This window comes from Empidonax traillii, unplaced genomic scaffold, assembly GCF_003031625.1.
Source record: "Empidonax traillii isolate 1590-97213 ecotype Southwest subspecies unplaced genomic scaffold, ASM303162v1 scaffold1068:size345056, whole genome shotgun sequence".
In the NCBI taxonomy this organism is placed as follows: domain Eukaryota; kingdom Metazoa; phylum Chordata; class Aves; order Passeriformes; family Tyrannidae; genus Empidonax; species Empidonax traillii.
In genome coordinates this window covers 279,861-296,761 of record NW_020956261.1, presented here as the reverse complement: position 1 = coordinate 296,761, position 16,901 = coordinate 279,861, and the positions used below count along the sequence as shown (strand labels likewise).

General features: G+C 39.7%; 1 protein-coding gene across 1 annotated transcript in view; it reads right to left on the bottom strand.

Moving 5' to 3' along the window:
- Nucleotides 1-5,501: 5,501 nt before the first annotated feature.
- Nucleotides 5,502-16,901, bottom strand: part of ELP4 (elongator acetyltransferase complex subunit 4) — a 122,528-nt gene continuing 111,128 nt past the window's right edge. Inside the window, exon 10 of the mRNA XM_027904591.1 lies at nt 5,502-5,777. Within this exon, the coding sequence (XP_027760392.1) occupies nt 5,646-5,777 (132 nt within the window). The 3' untranslated portion in view covers nt 5,502-5,645. The remainder of the gene's footprint in view (nt 5,778-16,901) is intronic.

Genomic DNA, 16,901 nt, shown 5'->3' with positions numbered 1-16,901 from the left:
CTTGTACACAGGTAACTGTGGATGCCTCCATACTTCTTGTGCTTCCATCCTCTTTCCCTGTTTTTTTACTGGGACAAATTCTATTTGTTTGTCTGAAGCTGGTGCACTGGGTAATGTTTGGAGCTCCTTGCCTATGAACTTCTGCTAGTTTGGATGAATCCCCTGTTTCTGAGGTGGCTCCTGGGAAGACTCCCACACAGTATCCCACACAGATGGACTTGCTACTCCACTGTGTCCGTGAATGTGCTGCCAGACTCCTCCTCACTCAAGTAATTTTCCAAAATTGCTGAGCTATCCCGGACTGGTAGGCTAGGGAGCACCATAAATGGGAATTTCATCATGCTGGGGAATCCTTCCAAAAGCTTTTCTTTGTCTGTCACTCCCTATCTGGTCTCGACCGAGTTCAGTTTTATTCATTAGTGCTGTGTCCAGCTCTGGGCTCCTCAGTACAAGAGAGATCTGGAGGTCCTGGAGCGGGTCCAGTGCAGGGCAATGAAGATGAAGGGACTGGGGTATCTCTTGTGAGGATGAACTGAAGGGGTTGGGCCTGTTCAGACCGAGAAGGGACCTCATCAGTGTTTGTCAGGATCTGAAGGGAGGGTGTCAGAGGACAGACAGGAAGCAATAGGAGAAGAGGCAACGAGTAGAAACTGATGCCCAGAAAGTTCCACCTGGCCATGAGGAAGAACTTCTTTCCTGTGCAGGTGACCATGCCCTGGAAGAGGCTGCCCAGAGAGGGTGTGGAGTCTCCCTCCCTGGAGATATTCCAGAACCATTTGGATGCAATCCTGTGCCATCTTTAAAGATGTTTCATGAGCCCAGAGAGGGAATGGACTCACTAAAACTTCCCTGGTATATATATATATAAATATTACTGATATAAATAAATCCATACTAAGGACTGCAGTCCTTAGTCAACTTAAACAAGTTAACAGCTCTTTCTCCACACGAGATGCTTCCTTAAAATATTGGCACTGAAAACTGCTTGATTTCATATTTAACCCAACCCATTCATTCTTTCTGTTCTTCTGTAAGTCCAGTTCGGTGAAATTTCAGCAAGAGCTTTCTCCAGTGCATTTGCTCCAACCTGACTCCAACAGAAGCATCTGGAAGTGTCCCAAAATTCACCTGTTTCAAGATTTTTAAGAGAATACCTCTGATACGTTTAAGTGCTGAGAACATTCTGAGGGCATGAATATTCAGACTCAAACTCTGCCAGCATAAAGACTTTTTTTTTTTTTTAAATCCTTCCCATATTTTGGATTTTACATATATCTTCAATGCCAGAAGACATTAAAATACACTTCTTTTTAAAAAATTTTTTAAAAATTTATTTATAGAGGAATATGCAGCTACAAATTCCCCAGATTTGCTAAACTGTAAAAAAAAAGGTCCTCTGGCCCTTACCCTAGCAGGTTGCTCCTAGCCTAAACAACCACTAGTTTCTCTGGAAGACTTTTTAGATTAAGCTGTACAGGTCCAGAAAATCCACATGCAATAAAATGTTAAAAAAACCCCCACACTCCTGTTAAACAGGAGGTCTGTAAATTGGTTGGATGTGCCTAATATCTTTCAAAATTGTTTAAAGGCAGAGTTTGAATTAGCAACCAAGTTTTCATCGGATCCTCTGGGATGCTTAATGCTCAACACTCCTGGAAAAATCTACCTACTCAGATGCTGAAATACAGATTTCCCCCCCCCCCCCCCTATTTTTGGGGAAAACAAAGAAGAGCCCAACATTTGCTTATATCAGACCAGAAGCTGAAAAAAAAAGTGGAGAAATTTTTGTTTTCTTTTTTTTTGGTAAGATGAAGAAGATTCACTTTCATTCTCCTTTTCTACAGAGGTACATTTATTATTGAATAACCACCATCATGTGCTCAGTGTGATTAAAAAAAGAAATGTAGGCCTTGCACTCAGGTAGCTCACAAGAGAAAACAAAACCCCCAGGAGATGTCATGGGGGATAGTACTTGCTTCCAGAACCTCTTAAAGGCATAAAAGCATCTTCTCTCCTATTTCTGCTGTGCTCTGTAGTTAAGATGTTTCTCCAGCACAGGCAAAAGAAGAAGACTTCACTAAATTTCTAATATATGATCCTGGAGAAATACTGGTTTAATTATGTGTGTCTGTGTGTGTTTGAGTGTAGGACGTGTCACATCCCTTGTGGTTTCAGAAAAACTCGCATAATTGCTCACTTTCCAATGCTGGCATCGTCGAAGGGTTTTTGTAAGTTGGGTTTTTGCAAGTTAGATTTTTGCATTTTTTCCAAAAGCTGTGCTTGGAACAACATCACTATTTAATGTTAAATTTAAAAATAAAACCAGTTGCATACTACCACAGGCATCCAACTGTAGTAGCTGAATGCCCATTTCCAGATGCTTGTAGCTGGTGTTACAGAAAATTGAATTCAACTGCACCCTTGAAATTGCTTTTGAAATGCCTTTACAAACAGAGGAATAAGATTCAGCTAAGCTAATATTCTTCTCATGTTCCAAATACTCATATTTTGAAAATCTCAGCACAACAAAAATTATGTAAAGAATTCTTCTCTGACATATTAAAGGCACGACGCTTTAAATTTCATTACTGTGTGTCACAATTCTGTAAAGATCGGGTTCTTCTGCTGAATTGGGAACGTCTTCACTGGGAGGAATCTACTGTTTACCTGCTGAGTTTGGTGGTTTCAGTTTGTAGCCTGCTAAAAAAAAAGTAGGAAGTACTGCTTAAAAAATTGCAGTAAGCAAGAAAACCTCATGCCACAATCTCTGGAAAGGAGCCCTCTGAGCAAAGTGAGGAAGGCACAGACTTTCCAGCAAGGAGATGCCAAAAGATGCTGGTGGCACATGGCAACAGCCTGTGGAAAGAGGCTGTTCCCCCTCCTCCATCACCTGGGCTGCACCCCTCAGTTAAATATTTGTCTCCAGATCAAGAGAGGAAAGAGCTGGAGGATGTTTTGTGCTCAGGAGCCTGAGGGTCACAGAGCAGCTGCGGGGAAAAGGCACAGAAAATCACCACGTCAGAGCTTCTGCAGCTGCCCAGGTCAGAACTGCTTCTGGTGCAACGACTGGAACCTGCAGTGTGCCCACTCCACATCTCCATCCTCTCAGGTGGCATGTTCACAGCACTGTTTCACCTATCAGCTCATTGGAGTAGCCAAGTCACTGTCATAACGCTGCTGCCACTGATATTTTGGAAGAAAAGAAGAGGAATTTTGCTCCGTGTCTTTGCCCTTAGGTAAACAACACTGTGCATCTGTATCCTCTAACATTTGTTCTAGAAAGCACGTTTAGTGACTCAGAAAAAAAAAAAAAAACAACCCAAAACCCCCACCACACTAATGCACATTTGCAGAAGGAGTTCCTTTTATTACTCAAAATGTACATATGCTGCTTGCTAACAATTTTCTGTTAATACATTAACTAGGAATGGACTGTGACTTTCATGGTATTTTCTCCCCTGTGTGTTAAGGGAACGACCTATTTAAGTTCTGTTGTCAGCAATTTATATGTCTCGTGACTTCACATTCCACGAAGAAATACCGTGTTTTGTGTTATTTACATTAAAAAGATGTACTTTGTAAAACTTCACCTTCGTTAAAAATCACTTTATCCTAAGTATTTAAATTATTTTGTGCTTTCAAATGGCACAATTAAGTACCTAATGAGAACTTCCATTCAGTGTTACATACAATACAAAAAGAGAAAAACTGTTTGAGACATCAATGATAATATTTTAAATATGTTTGCATAGGAAAGTAGATGTCTTTTTTCTTCATTAAACTGACAGTTCAGTTCTGAAACTTTATTTTGAAAAGACTTAAAAAGGATTTGTGTCTTTAGAAATAAAAAATATAACAGGCATATCTAAAAAACACAGAAGAGAAAACCTGATTGTTACTACTAATGAAATAGCTGATGACAAAATAGTAGTCTTTTTGATTTTGATCACAAAAAATAAACTGGTAGTGACAGGATATGATGGATAGATTTGACATCCTGGCAAATCACTGTCATTGATTCAATTATTCTAATTCAGAATAAAAGCTGTATACAGTATGTGTTTATGCTACAGTGGAGTTTTTTAAGTGATTGACATTCATCATATTAGTTAGACAGTTTTAAAAGCTATGTCTTTGTTTTACACAGCCTTGTTGAGGAAAAAAAAAAATAAAGTAGAACCTGGATTGCAGGGGGGGAAAAAAAAAAAAAAAAAGCAAACCACTTCACCAACTCTTGGTTCCAAACCCATCAAAATATGTTACCATTATTGCATCCTATTAACACGTTCTTTGAAGACTCAATTTCACCCCAGCCATGTAATACACTATTATAAAGACTAAATTTCGAAACTGTAATGCAATCTTACAGCTGGGTGGCTTGGAAGTTCTGCAGAGAAGAAGATATTACCTTTCAAAATGGAAGTCAGCCTCAGAAGAAAGAATGCAAACCGCTTGAATTTACACAGGTCAGCTTTGCTCTGCCGTTCCTTTGTGTGATGGGAGATGCCCAGAGATACACACACAAAACAGTTAGAAGTTCACAGATTGTATATCTGAGAGGGTGGAGAAGCCTGAATTACTTGTGTATTCTGCACTGCTTTAGACCAGCATGCTGTGATATCCTTCCTTCCCCGAGCTCAGATGCACTCTTCTGGTTTCCCAGCATTAATGTAGCTGTCGGGTTGAATTTCAATCTTGAATTATGTCTGTTGACATAATTTCATAGTGCTGACTTCAATTGCTTAGGCTTACTGTTTTGAACTACACAAGGAAATCAATTCTTTCCTCTCTGGTTAGTAAATTCAATTCAGGTGCATTTTAATGCATGTATTAAACCACAAGAAAAAGTAATTACACCTGTAATATATTCTGATTTGAAAAACAACTATTCTTAATTACTGGCACATTAGAATAAAAACTCACTTATGTACTTTAAATTTATTATTACATATTCAATAAACTAATGTAAAGATTTCATGAAATTTAAGAATGGTATCTCAAATTACAAAAATGAATGTTTTTAAAACTATGTAGTTTGCTTTCCGAATAACACGTGACAATGAATTGCTCAGTTTCATTCCTTTATTTCAATAAACCATCCAGCTCATTATTCATACAAAATATTAAATGCAACTAGATATAAAAAAATCTATTGGGAAAAACATCCCTTTATTTTTTAGTGTAAAAAAAAAATACAGAAATGAAAATGGTAACAGCAATTTTCGTATTTTAAGGAAAGGAACAAAATACTGAATGTTTCCAGTGGAGCAGGACAATGGCAGGACCCAACATAACAGAAGCTTCACCGAAAAGCAAAATCCAAACAAGGCCAAAATTAGTACAAAGAAACCAGAACACAAAAAGATTAAAAAAAAAAAAAAAAAAAAAAAAAAAAAAAAAAAAAAAAAAAAAAAAAAAAAAAAAAAAAAAAAAAAAAAAAAAAAAAAAAAAAAAAAAAAAAAAAAAAAAAAAAAAAAAAAAAAAAAAGAAAAAAAAGAAGAAAAAAAAAAAAGAAGGCATCATACGACAACATGTATTTTTAAAGACTGCTGGGTCAAATCATTAAGAAAAATATTTATATAAGTCATTAACACTCATAATTAGAGTGTCATATAAATCTGAGTGGAACTGCTAAGCAGAAATCACTAGAAGTCCAGGTGCTTCTTGCCGATGGCCATGGCACCACATCCTGAGCTCAGCAGTTTGGCGGATCCTGCCAGATCCTGTTTGCTCGCGCGGCTCACTCTGTCTGACAAGTCTGGAGGCAAATGCAGCCGCTGTGGCAGGAGATTTTCAGGAGGGAGAGAGAGAGACAGGGAGAGAGAGAGAGGTTGGAAAAAAACAGGGAGAAAATAAATAAATAAATAAAACGCAGTAGAATTCATTTTTCATAGCTTTATCTCAAAATGCAGTCTTTTCCCCGACTGATCGGTGTTTACTTGCACAGATAAAACACTTCCCAGACATTCTTTTAGGCTGACCTGGAAACAGTTTTGTCTGGTTTCAGTACGTTGGGTTCTGTGAATTGGAAGAGATTTTTTTTTTTTTTTGTTCCTTACGGAAATTTTCTAAACAAAATAAATATTAGCTCGAGATTTTTAATTATATCTGTGGGCATTCTTCCTTTAAAAACAAGTGTTTCGCCTGTTTGTCAACCTCTACATCGAGTAATTTGATGACTATAGGTACAATACAAGCGTAGTTTTATTTCAAAACATGCACACTTTGTGGCAGAGCCTGAAAATAAATTATGTGATGGCCAAAAGATGGAGAGGGCTCACCCTGGCTGCAGCAGGTTACCTGGTTGTCCACAAGCACATGGCCCTTGCATAATAAACCTTATTTTTCAACTACGACAAAAATATTTCTACCCTCTCTCTGAGGACCTTTTACACCGGAGAGACGTAAAGGACACGAAATCACCATTTAGCTTTTGCAAAGGAAGGTGAAAATGAGTGTAAAGCTGAGGCTTTACTTAGTTAATTACTGGTTTGCTTTTGGAGAGGCACTGAAAGCCAGTCAGATGAGACAGCTGAGCATCTTCTGCACAGTGCAATAATTTATGAAACTGGTATCATGGAAGGAGCATATTTCTTGAAAGATTTAGTAGGCAAAGGCTAAACTGTGGGGTTCTATTAAAATGCACAGGCTCCTGAAGGGAACAGGAGAACAGTAATGGTTGTGTGGACTTATCCTTATCCTCAGCTTTTGCTACCTTTTTGCTTTTATCACAACACATAAACACAGCTGCCTTTCATTCAACACCTTTGAAACTTTTGTATGATAAGAATTCAATTCAAAAGCTTAACAAATCTCTGTATTTACAACGAGCTGAGCTGTTCAGTTCATTGCTGGCTTTGAGACTGTGCAATTGGGCATAGCTTGAGAGATGCTCTCAAGTGCTTCTCACCACTCCTGGTTGTGGGCAGCACTTGGGAGAAGAATGTGTGCTGGCTTGATGTCTTCTCCAAGGGAAGGAAGTGCATAAAGTGATGTGTGAGAAGCAGGGAAGCCCGTGTCTGGGGTGAGATGATATCTCAGTATTGCAACAGGAGGAATGTGTGCGTTTATTTACAGCATTTTGCGCAATTTACATATCAAAACCCACTCCCCAGATTCACCATCCAGTGAGTGTGCAGCTCTGACACTCCAGTGAGCTAAATCAGAGCTGTGGTACAGCATCCTCCACCCTCAGTCCTCTCCCTGAGCATGGCTGTGGATGTGAGTGAACTGCAGCCCACGGTGCCTCATCTCTGCATCGACACAACAAGAACCAGGGCACGAGCCTGCCTTGTTTGGCTGCTGAGAAGAGCCAATGTAGGGCTTGGATTGTGGGAGGGGGGTTGGAGCCACTGAAAACCAAGGAGGAGGAGAAGCTGGGAAGGACAGGGGAGCACCTGGCAGATCTTTCAATCACATTTTCTTTCCAAAAAAAAAAAAAAAAAGTGTACAGTGCTCTGCTTATCAGGGTACAGGGGAGGCAGAGAGACAAGTGAACTAATCCAACCTTCTCCCACTCCCTGCAAACATCTCTCTGCCCTCACCATGTTCCTCTAGGGAACATGCAGTAATGCCGTCCTCCTCCTGCAACTACTGACCCTTTTGCCAAGTCTGCCACGTGGATTCAGAGCAAGGTGATGAAGAGCAAGCAGAACGGAGACTCAGCAAACTCATCTCACACAGGGACTGACCAATATCACAGACGGGGAACAACTGTAAACCCTGCCACGCTGGCCTGGGCTTGAAAGTGTGGTCAAAAGAAAAGAAATCTTTTATGTTTACACAGTCATTTAGTCAATGTTGTGTTCACTTCACTATAAACAGAAAACAGAAGAATATTTATAAAGACTTATAGGCAGGAAAAGTAAAAAATTATAAAGATCCTCAGATTGGATCTTGGAACTGAATTAGGCTTTTAGAGATATATTTGCTATGATACAGTATTTCATTTTGCAGGCATATACTCTTCTTCCCCCATCTTATTCACTGAAGAGGATGCACACTGCTCATTTAGTGACTGGCTATTCAGTATTTTATTTTCTTGTCACTGTTTACTCTGAACTTTCCTGACATATTTATTGTACACTATTCAAACCTTGTTCTGAAGACAGAATGGCTTTTCAATAGCACATGTCAGTATATAGCACTTGAATGCTTCACAAATACCAACTGTGTTATTTTCCTAATATTCTTGTGAGAGAAGGCAGAAAAGTTACCTCCATTTCAGAGACAGGCAATTGAGGCACATAAAACACACGGCAAAAGGCATCTACTAATTTCAGAAACGCAATCTGAGGCATTTAGGACTTGCTTTTCCCAGAATGTTTAGCATTTCACAGCATTTCACACGATAAAATGCTAACTTCATTTGCAGCTCTGAGTGCTTAGTATTTCTTCAAGAACTCCAAGTCAGGGACTCAGAAAGCTGGAGACACAAAATAAGGGTATAAAAATAAAAATGGTGGGCTGAAGCAATGTGATCACTCAGAAGCTCAGTGGTATTGGCAGAGACACATCACACCTTCCACGATATCCTTCAATTGACTTAATTACGAGACCATCCCTCCTGCAATCCTTGCCCTCTCTACAGTCCCGATTTTCAAACATTATAACAAATTGCTGGTTCTCCAGGAAGCACATTGCACAGCACATACCACATTCATTCTCAGATCAGACATACTCTGAACAATAAACAACTCCAGAGTCCTTTGAAAACAACTGAATATTATCCTGCCATTAAGATCTGAATCATTGGACACACACATGCTACCTCTGAATAAAGCCTGAAAAGCTTTTTTCAAAATATCATTCCCTGCATTTTCTGTGCGCAGATTAAAAACAAATACAGGGCTGAAAATATTGATACTAATAAATATTTTAGCACCCTTAAAAATATTCTAAATTTTAAACGGCAAACAAATGGGAAACTCTTTGCATGGCATTATAGAGACATCCACAGGCTATAAAAACCAGGCCTTTATTTTAGGCACCAGTGGGGACATTGTGGTCCCTTGAACTAAGGCAGTGATAGCATCAATAGGCTGTGATCCTTTTTGAACACCAGCATCACAGAATGATCAGACATTTTCACAGATATCTGCTGACTGCAGAGAAACAATCCCATTTAAAGTCCCAGTTAATGGCAAAATGTTTTCTGCTGGACAGACTTCTCTGCTATTTCTGACCTCCATCCCTTTCGACCCCTCTTCCTCTTATCACTCTGATAAGAATCAGGCTGACTTTGCTCACTTCAGCAATCCCAATCCTTCTTGGCCAGGCCTCCCATCCCACAGCTGGTTTCCATGACAAAAATGTCTCTTCTCTGGTTATCTGCACCCCTCAGACTCTGTCCCAGTCTCAGCTTTCTCCTTCCAGGCTCTTCATTCTCGCTCCTGCCAGTCTTGGGTTTCTCCTGCCTGTTTCTGCCCCTGCTCCACCCACTGCTCCTGTTCCTAATGCCCAGCTCCAAACTCAGCACCAGCCCACCCTTCCTTGCCTCAACCCTCAACTCCTTGTCTTCCTTGTCAAGCTGGAAAGGAAGCCCCGAGTGTGCCTGGGCCAGAAACCCAACCCTGACATAAATGCCAGACATGAAATTGTACATTTTCATTTGTTCTTTTAAGTAATTTGAGGTTTTCACTAAAATATTCCAGTGTGTGGATAAACACAAAAACTTCCTGTAGCCGAGAGCAAGCCGGCAGGGCAACAGGGTTTTAAGGTAAAATGGCCATAATGTGGCAAAAGTAAACATGTAAGGTAAAGTTTGTCCAGTGTAAAAACTAGGGAATGCTGGAGTAAACTCCCTTTGTGCAAAGTTAATTGTGTACCTCCATTATTACAGCGTGTTTAATTGCATGATCACCACACTGTTTTCACCCACGGAGGCTGCCAGGAAGGTTTAAACCCAGGATCTTCAGAATCAGACTCCAAGTTTCATTCACTCAGTGAAGAAATAACTGGCCAGGGAAGAAGGCTGTTATGGAGCAAGGCACAGCCAGGGAAGGGGCACGATGTGAGTGCTGGTGCTCTGTTTGGGGCAGTCCGGAAAGGCTTTGCAGGGCAGGAACAATTACACTGAACCCAGCTAAGCACACAGCTTTAGGGCATGCATTTACCAAAGGAAAACAGTTTAGACAACAGAACTTATTACATACTTCTCCTCTGCTCCTCCCTCTGCCTGAAGAAAACTTCTAATTACTTTATTTGTTCTCAATGGGGGAAAAAAAAAAAAAAAAAGAAGGCAGAAGTGGAAGGTAAGACTGTGCAAAAGGAGAGCTCAGGAGGGACACGGGGCAATCAGTGAGTGCAGTCCCAGCACAGAGTTCCAAACTGACACTGGTCTGCCATGCAAGACTGGGATGCAAAGATCCATACCACGGCTGTCCTAGGAACTTCCAGTGGGCTGCTACCTTTGGTTGGGGTGTAATTTGTTTTTTTTTTTTTTTTAAATCCTAGTATACAAAAATACCAGCAAGTGCTTTTGTCAGTGTATCTTACTGTGTCAAGGGGACTGTTTCAGAGGTTTATTACAACCCCCCCAGATTTTCAAATGTCAAGCCTTTTTTTTTCTCTTCAGTGTTAAGAGGACTGACCAGCAGTTTTCCTAAAAGCCTGCTCTGATGTTGATTACACTTCAGTTACAAAATGCACAGAAACAGTACACAGGCTTTAAGTGACTACAAGAGGAACGGAAAATAAAGTAAAAATCATATGACTGAACTTAAGTAACCAGTGACAGGTTAAACAAGGAGTTAGCTACAAGAGGTAACATTAGATAACTGACTACTGTATACAGCTCTACACATCAGCTACATATTCTTCTGAGGAATCTACTGGCACAGCACTGTGGAGGTAACTGGTGAGATCCAATATTACACTTACACAGTACAAAAACCAATCAATTCAAAAATTACTGTGTGCCTGTACAGACTGTTTTTACACAGGCTAAAATACGCAGAAATAACTGAGGTGGAAGACACTCGAGATACAGAACAATTTCATAACAGTAATTGAGGGCCACTAAAATCACATATTCTGTAAATTGCTTTAAGCAATAAAGAATATAAATTTTTTTAGCAACAGTATGATAAGCAGATATACATATATTTGCAAAAATCTAAACCACAAGTAACTCTGCATATTACTGCAAAATCATTATTATATTTTCATAGCTATTATAAGTGTAATACTGTAGCAAACAAATACATAATAATATGAGAGATGTAAAATCACTGAATCTCATTAAAAATGAGGTGGTAGTTTGTTTCTTAATTTGATTCATATTAAAGTAATTTCAGTGAAGTCAACCTTGTGAGTGTTAACAGTTACATGAAGCTTTAGCAACTGAGCCCAAACTTCCCAAAAATAAACTTAATTAAAAAAAAATAATCCTTACAATTCATTTATTTGGATCTTTGACCAAAAAAAAAAAAAAAAAAAGAGAGCTTATTAGTCTACTGTGGCTGCAGCCCTGCCTTGGGGCAGGGAGATGGGTTAATGACCTCTCTAGATCCCTTCTACTTCCATTTGCTACAACTCCATGAAGACTGAAGTCACCAAAGCCGAAGGGATTTGGTTCAGGGGGAAGAGGGGGGTGGGGAGAAGAATTTTAGGAATGCTGGGAAAATGAAAGATGCAGACTCTTAGTTGGGGAGCTTTATATCCTACTTACTTCTCTTTGAAGCAGAACCCTGGCCATTCCATAAAGCCCTCCCAAGGCAGAACGGGGACAGTCCGTAGCACAAAGGCCGAGGTCCTGGTGCTGTTCCCTCCTCTGTTTATGAAGCCCACAAGGCACCACATTGCATCATCTTTTCCCTCTTATGTCTTTTTATTATCACCTCATTTGTATTTACCAGTAAGAACTTCTATTATCATCTCTGGGAAAAGACTCCAGCGTTTTTTGTAGGTGCCATGAGAAAGGTGGGTTTTAAGGAGATAACACATTTCAGGAGCACCTCAGTCTTGCCAGTCAACGACTTCACTGCTTTCCTAACCAGTCATCACCAAGCACAGTAACCAGCTGGTCTTGGCAAAACCAAAATACTACCCAAAGACATGCAGGTATGAAACTAAATTCCTTCTAGAGAGAAAAAGTTGTTTTCAAATGTTTGACATGGAGGTTACTACAAGTTCTGACTTCTTCTCTCGCCGAGCTCGCCAACTGAAGAGGCACCTGATATGTGTATTGTGAGGAAACGAATTATCTTTGATATGATGACATGTAGTCTACTGGAGTGATATATCAAAGTTACGTTGACATAACTTTGTAACAACTCACGCACAAAAACATCACCGTGAAAAGACACGAAATTTTTATTAATGCCACAAAACCCCCCAAAAATGCTTCTGAATTAATGTAAGTTCACTACCTCAGGAAGAAATAGAAAAGTCATTCCAAGTGGCCTAGACCTGTGTCAGGTACAAACCATATGACAGCCACGAAATTCGGTTCACAAATAATGACAGTGTCTCACAACCGACCGTATTTATCTTGTGGAGGGATTGGTGCCAAACTGTTCTCCCATAACCATATTTTGGTCTTAGACGAACGATTTTGAAACTCATTTACTATGAATCTCTTATGTTCCCACTCATGTTACAGTTTTCTCAGTGTTTTGACAAATTCAGGAGATAAAACAGTTGGCAACTATTTTTCTGTTTAATGGACACAAACTCAGTTTCTTCTTGTTCTTTTATATTCACAGGTGCTACATTACCATGTTTAGATCACAGCAGTGGATACATTTCCTAAGCTGGCTATAAATACAAAAGACTTGACTTTCTAAAAAGAGCATTCTAAAACTTTCTACTTTTGATGTAACTGTGACTTACTTATAACAAATCACAGCTATATCAACCCACGGTAAAATAAGCACATCTACCACATGCATGTTCTATTTATTTTCTTTTTTTTTTACATTGAAGCATAATCCAAGCCATGAAAAGTAATTATTGTCAACATCAGGTGCTGAGAGAAGACTTCCACTATGAATAGCTGATAAATATACTTCTACCTGCTACCTCTCTGTCTGCTAAACGATGGATGATGATACTCAAACTATTTGAATATAATTCTAAAACTCTTATTTTTCATCACTTAAGACAATGTAAAATCAAACAAAACCAGGGCAATTCTGTCACCTCATTCGCAGGACATTGATGTTTTGTTGTGGCTTTCCAGTAGTACAAAGAGATTATTCAAACAGCATCTTCAAAGACACCTGGCAAAACTAAGAACTATTAATAAACATATTTCCTTTTGTGATAGATTTTGTAAAAAGGCATTTTAACCTTTCAGAACACTGAATCTTAATATGTGCTTCTTCCATGCAGCTTTCCAGTGTATCTGCTTTACGGAAGGGATATATGATAATATCCAGGAGAACTCAATTCAAACTGTGCTGATTTGTTTGGATGTGCCACATGGTGCTGTTTCTGTTTTCTGACCAGAAATCTGTATTGCTGAGCCTGAATTCAAAGCTTAGTTTTACAACACTGGCTGTTAGGAAGTGAAAAATCTTTCAGAGATACCTGTTTGTGCCACTACAATTCAATTCTGTACGTGCCTGTGTAAAACGAATCCCCAGGGTATTTTGGGTGGCTGAAGAAGTTCCAGTCAGATGTGAGTAGAGGTCAGTGGGATTTTTGTATGTGCAGCCCAAGTCACTACTTTTCAGCGACAGGAAAGTACGGACAACTGTCCAAACCAACTCATTCCAAAGAAAAAACTCCAACATGTTAAAGACGATGCGAAGGGACACACAAGTGAAAGAGAAAAATACCAGGAAGATTTACCTTCTCTGATGCCTGAGAATTCCCAGTGCTGGGCACCACAGAGTGCTCTAAATCACATGTACAAGTAACAGCCCTGCTTTATGTCACGGCTGGAGTCTCTGGATAATGAAGAAGCTCCCTGTGTTATGCAGGGGGCTGGATCCATCAGTGATGGTTAAAGGCTGCCCAAGGACTACAGATGTTCAACTGCTTGTCTGATCCAAAGTTTAGAGAAATACTTGGTAATCTTACAACCAGAGCTGGGTAAATACTTACACAGCACACTACTGTAATACCAATACAGCTCTTACCATGCTCATGTCGAAAGACCCTGTCCTGAAGAGTTTACAGTCTGAATACACAAAATGGGTAAAAAGGAAGAAGTGAGGGACAAAATATCTATGCAGATGGAAAAATATCAGTATATATAAATACTGTATTACTCTCAAAGCTTTTTTTTTTTGTTTGTTTGTTTTGGTTTTTTTGTCCTAACTGAAAAAATACTGCTTAGAAAGATGAGTGAAAGAGAACAGACACAGGGTAAGAAATTAGATGATAAAGGGCTGAAAGATGGAGGGCAGGAAGAGATATACTAATCTAGGTGTGTTACAGTTGAGATTGGGATACATCATTTAAATTCTAAAGGGAAACACTGTTCTAAATTCAAAGAGCAGCTCATGAGTCTGATGTTATCATCTACATCCCAAGCAAGGAGAATTAACATTCCTCCCGTGGATCTGTTCTTTTTGCTGAGTTTCTCCTCCCTGAGCTTACGTAAAGAGGAGTGTGGCACCCGTGATGCAAGTCCGGGTGGATGCTGATGGTCATGTCACATTCTCTTCCCTGACGGATTCATTCAACCTAATTGCAGTTGTCTACGAGTCAGCCCTTCAGTCTAACCTATATTATATACTTAGGATGAGATGAACCATCCTTGCAAGTGCTTGTCCCTATCATCTGCTGATTATTCAGGGAACCTGAGTGACCAGCTTAAACTAAATTCTTAACTTGGAGTGGAAAAGGTCAAGGGGAGGAATTCAGTCCTACATGAAGCTTCTCAATTGAGTCAGTGCCTTTGCTGTGCCTGCTCTTCCTTTGAATGACATTGCAACATGCCACGGAGTACAGATTTCATACCAAACCACAGATGGCTCACTGGAAACGTTCCAGAGTCGCTGGTGATGCCCAGGAAGCTCTACAACAACTTGAGTCTTTCTACTGGGAAGCTTGAGAAGCGTTCAAGGCACTGTGTGTACAAACAAAGGCTATGAAAGTGAGGAGGAGGGAGAAACAGCATTCAGAGCAGAAGCATCTGTTCTAGGATTACAGTGTTATTGCTACCCTCTACAATTTTGGCTAAATTGAAAAAGCTAAACAAATATTTGAGTTCGCATCCAAAGCTATCTGTTAAAGTTCACTGTAATTTACCAGGCTTCTGCCTCGGTTCCTGCCACATTTCAGAACACTCATTAATACCCCCGTTTAAAAACCATTACTGGGGGTGTGCAAGTGCACTGAGTAACTGATGGAGTGCATTCTGCCTCTTGGTAAAATTGTCCAGACAGATTTCAACACTTCACAGAAAGGTTCTGCTCCAGGACAGGTAAACTCACACTGGCAAGCCCCTGTTACAAGTGCATTTCATTGACTGGTTTGCCAACTCTAAAAACAGAGACGTCGGGAACGCAAACAGATTTCTGAATTGAACAGTTCTGCGTGTACAACAGCTCTGTGTGTGCAAACACAACCGCAGCACACCCAAATGCACACACTGCTCGTGACTGCAGAGGAGCTCCTGATAATGGCTGAATCTCTCCACTACGGCTCTACAAGGCAGCGTGAGCTGGACTGTTTTACATTTCCCTACATGGTACAAACCACCCCTGCAATCTGGCCCTGAATGCCTCTGTTTCAAGAGACCAGCGTCACAGGTTTGGCAAGCCACTGGTTATGAAGAAGGAGTGCGAAGAGGGGGCAAAATGTAAATGTTAGCTGGGAAGGAGGGGGGATGTATTGTTGTTTTATACTGGGAGTAGCCCTACGCTCTGTAGTCTGTTTACTTTTTTAGGTCAGCTAGAATCAGAAAATTTCCATTGCTAGGCAGCCCAGCACATCTGTGAAGCATTTCTGGGCGTTCAGACCTGAAGCATGTGCTGCCCAAAGGGAAGATTCATTACCCTGTGTCACACAGCCCCACCAGTCCCTCCCCTGGACGGCACGAGGGCTCAGGCAACAGGAAAGCGCCCAAACTTCGTGCAGAAACACATTACATGACCAGAGCACAACAATTAGCACATTTGTAAAGCTTCAGGGATAGGAACAATTTAATAGCTTTTTAAAGCCAGCTAATTTTTTCTGGAGCTTTTTATCCTTTTTTTTTTTTTTTTTTTTTTTTTTTTTTTTTTTTTTTTTTTTTTTTTTTTTTTTTTTTTTTTTTTTTTTTTTTTTTTTTTTTTTTTTTTTTTTTTTTTTTTTTTTTTTTTAAATTATTATTTTCCTTTTCATGCACTGGCAAGTTCTTCTTTGCCACAGGTATTTTCTGAGTCTGCCTCGCGGGATTATTACGTGTGGAGGAGAAACACAGATTATTCAGCCACTTCGAAACAGTGCTGGGGAAATGAAAAAGGGCTCTGGAAGTGCAAACTTTTGCTAGTTATATATGTTTTAAAGGCAAGCATCATTTAGGTAGATAGATGCTTTGCTGGTTTGCAAAATTCTGCAGGTTTACAAACCAAGGCTGCTAAACAGATGACTGGTTTGTTTATGTTAGCAGCTTTTCACAAGCTAGAAACTTCAGCCCTGCAATGGCAAATGCCACTGTCAGACACTTCGTGCTAAGGCAAAAAGCAGGCCAGAAAAGGGAAAAAAAAAAAAAAAAGGCATTTCTGCTATCATTGTCTTCTCATCCTAAAAACTGACACTGATATAGGAAGTATGTTCAGTTCCCTTCACTCCTAGGTAAGGCTATGAACATTATGTAATTCTTATTTTAATATTTCTTCAGTGCTAGTACCCCATGACTCATGAGGGCTACAGTTTAAAACCCCAGCTAATAATGCCTTTTGTAGTGTTACTGCCAAATAATCTCTAGACTTCAGAAATCCCTGAAGTGTAATTTAATATCT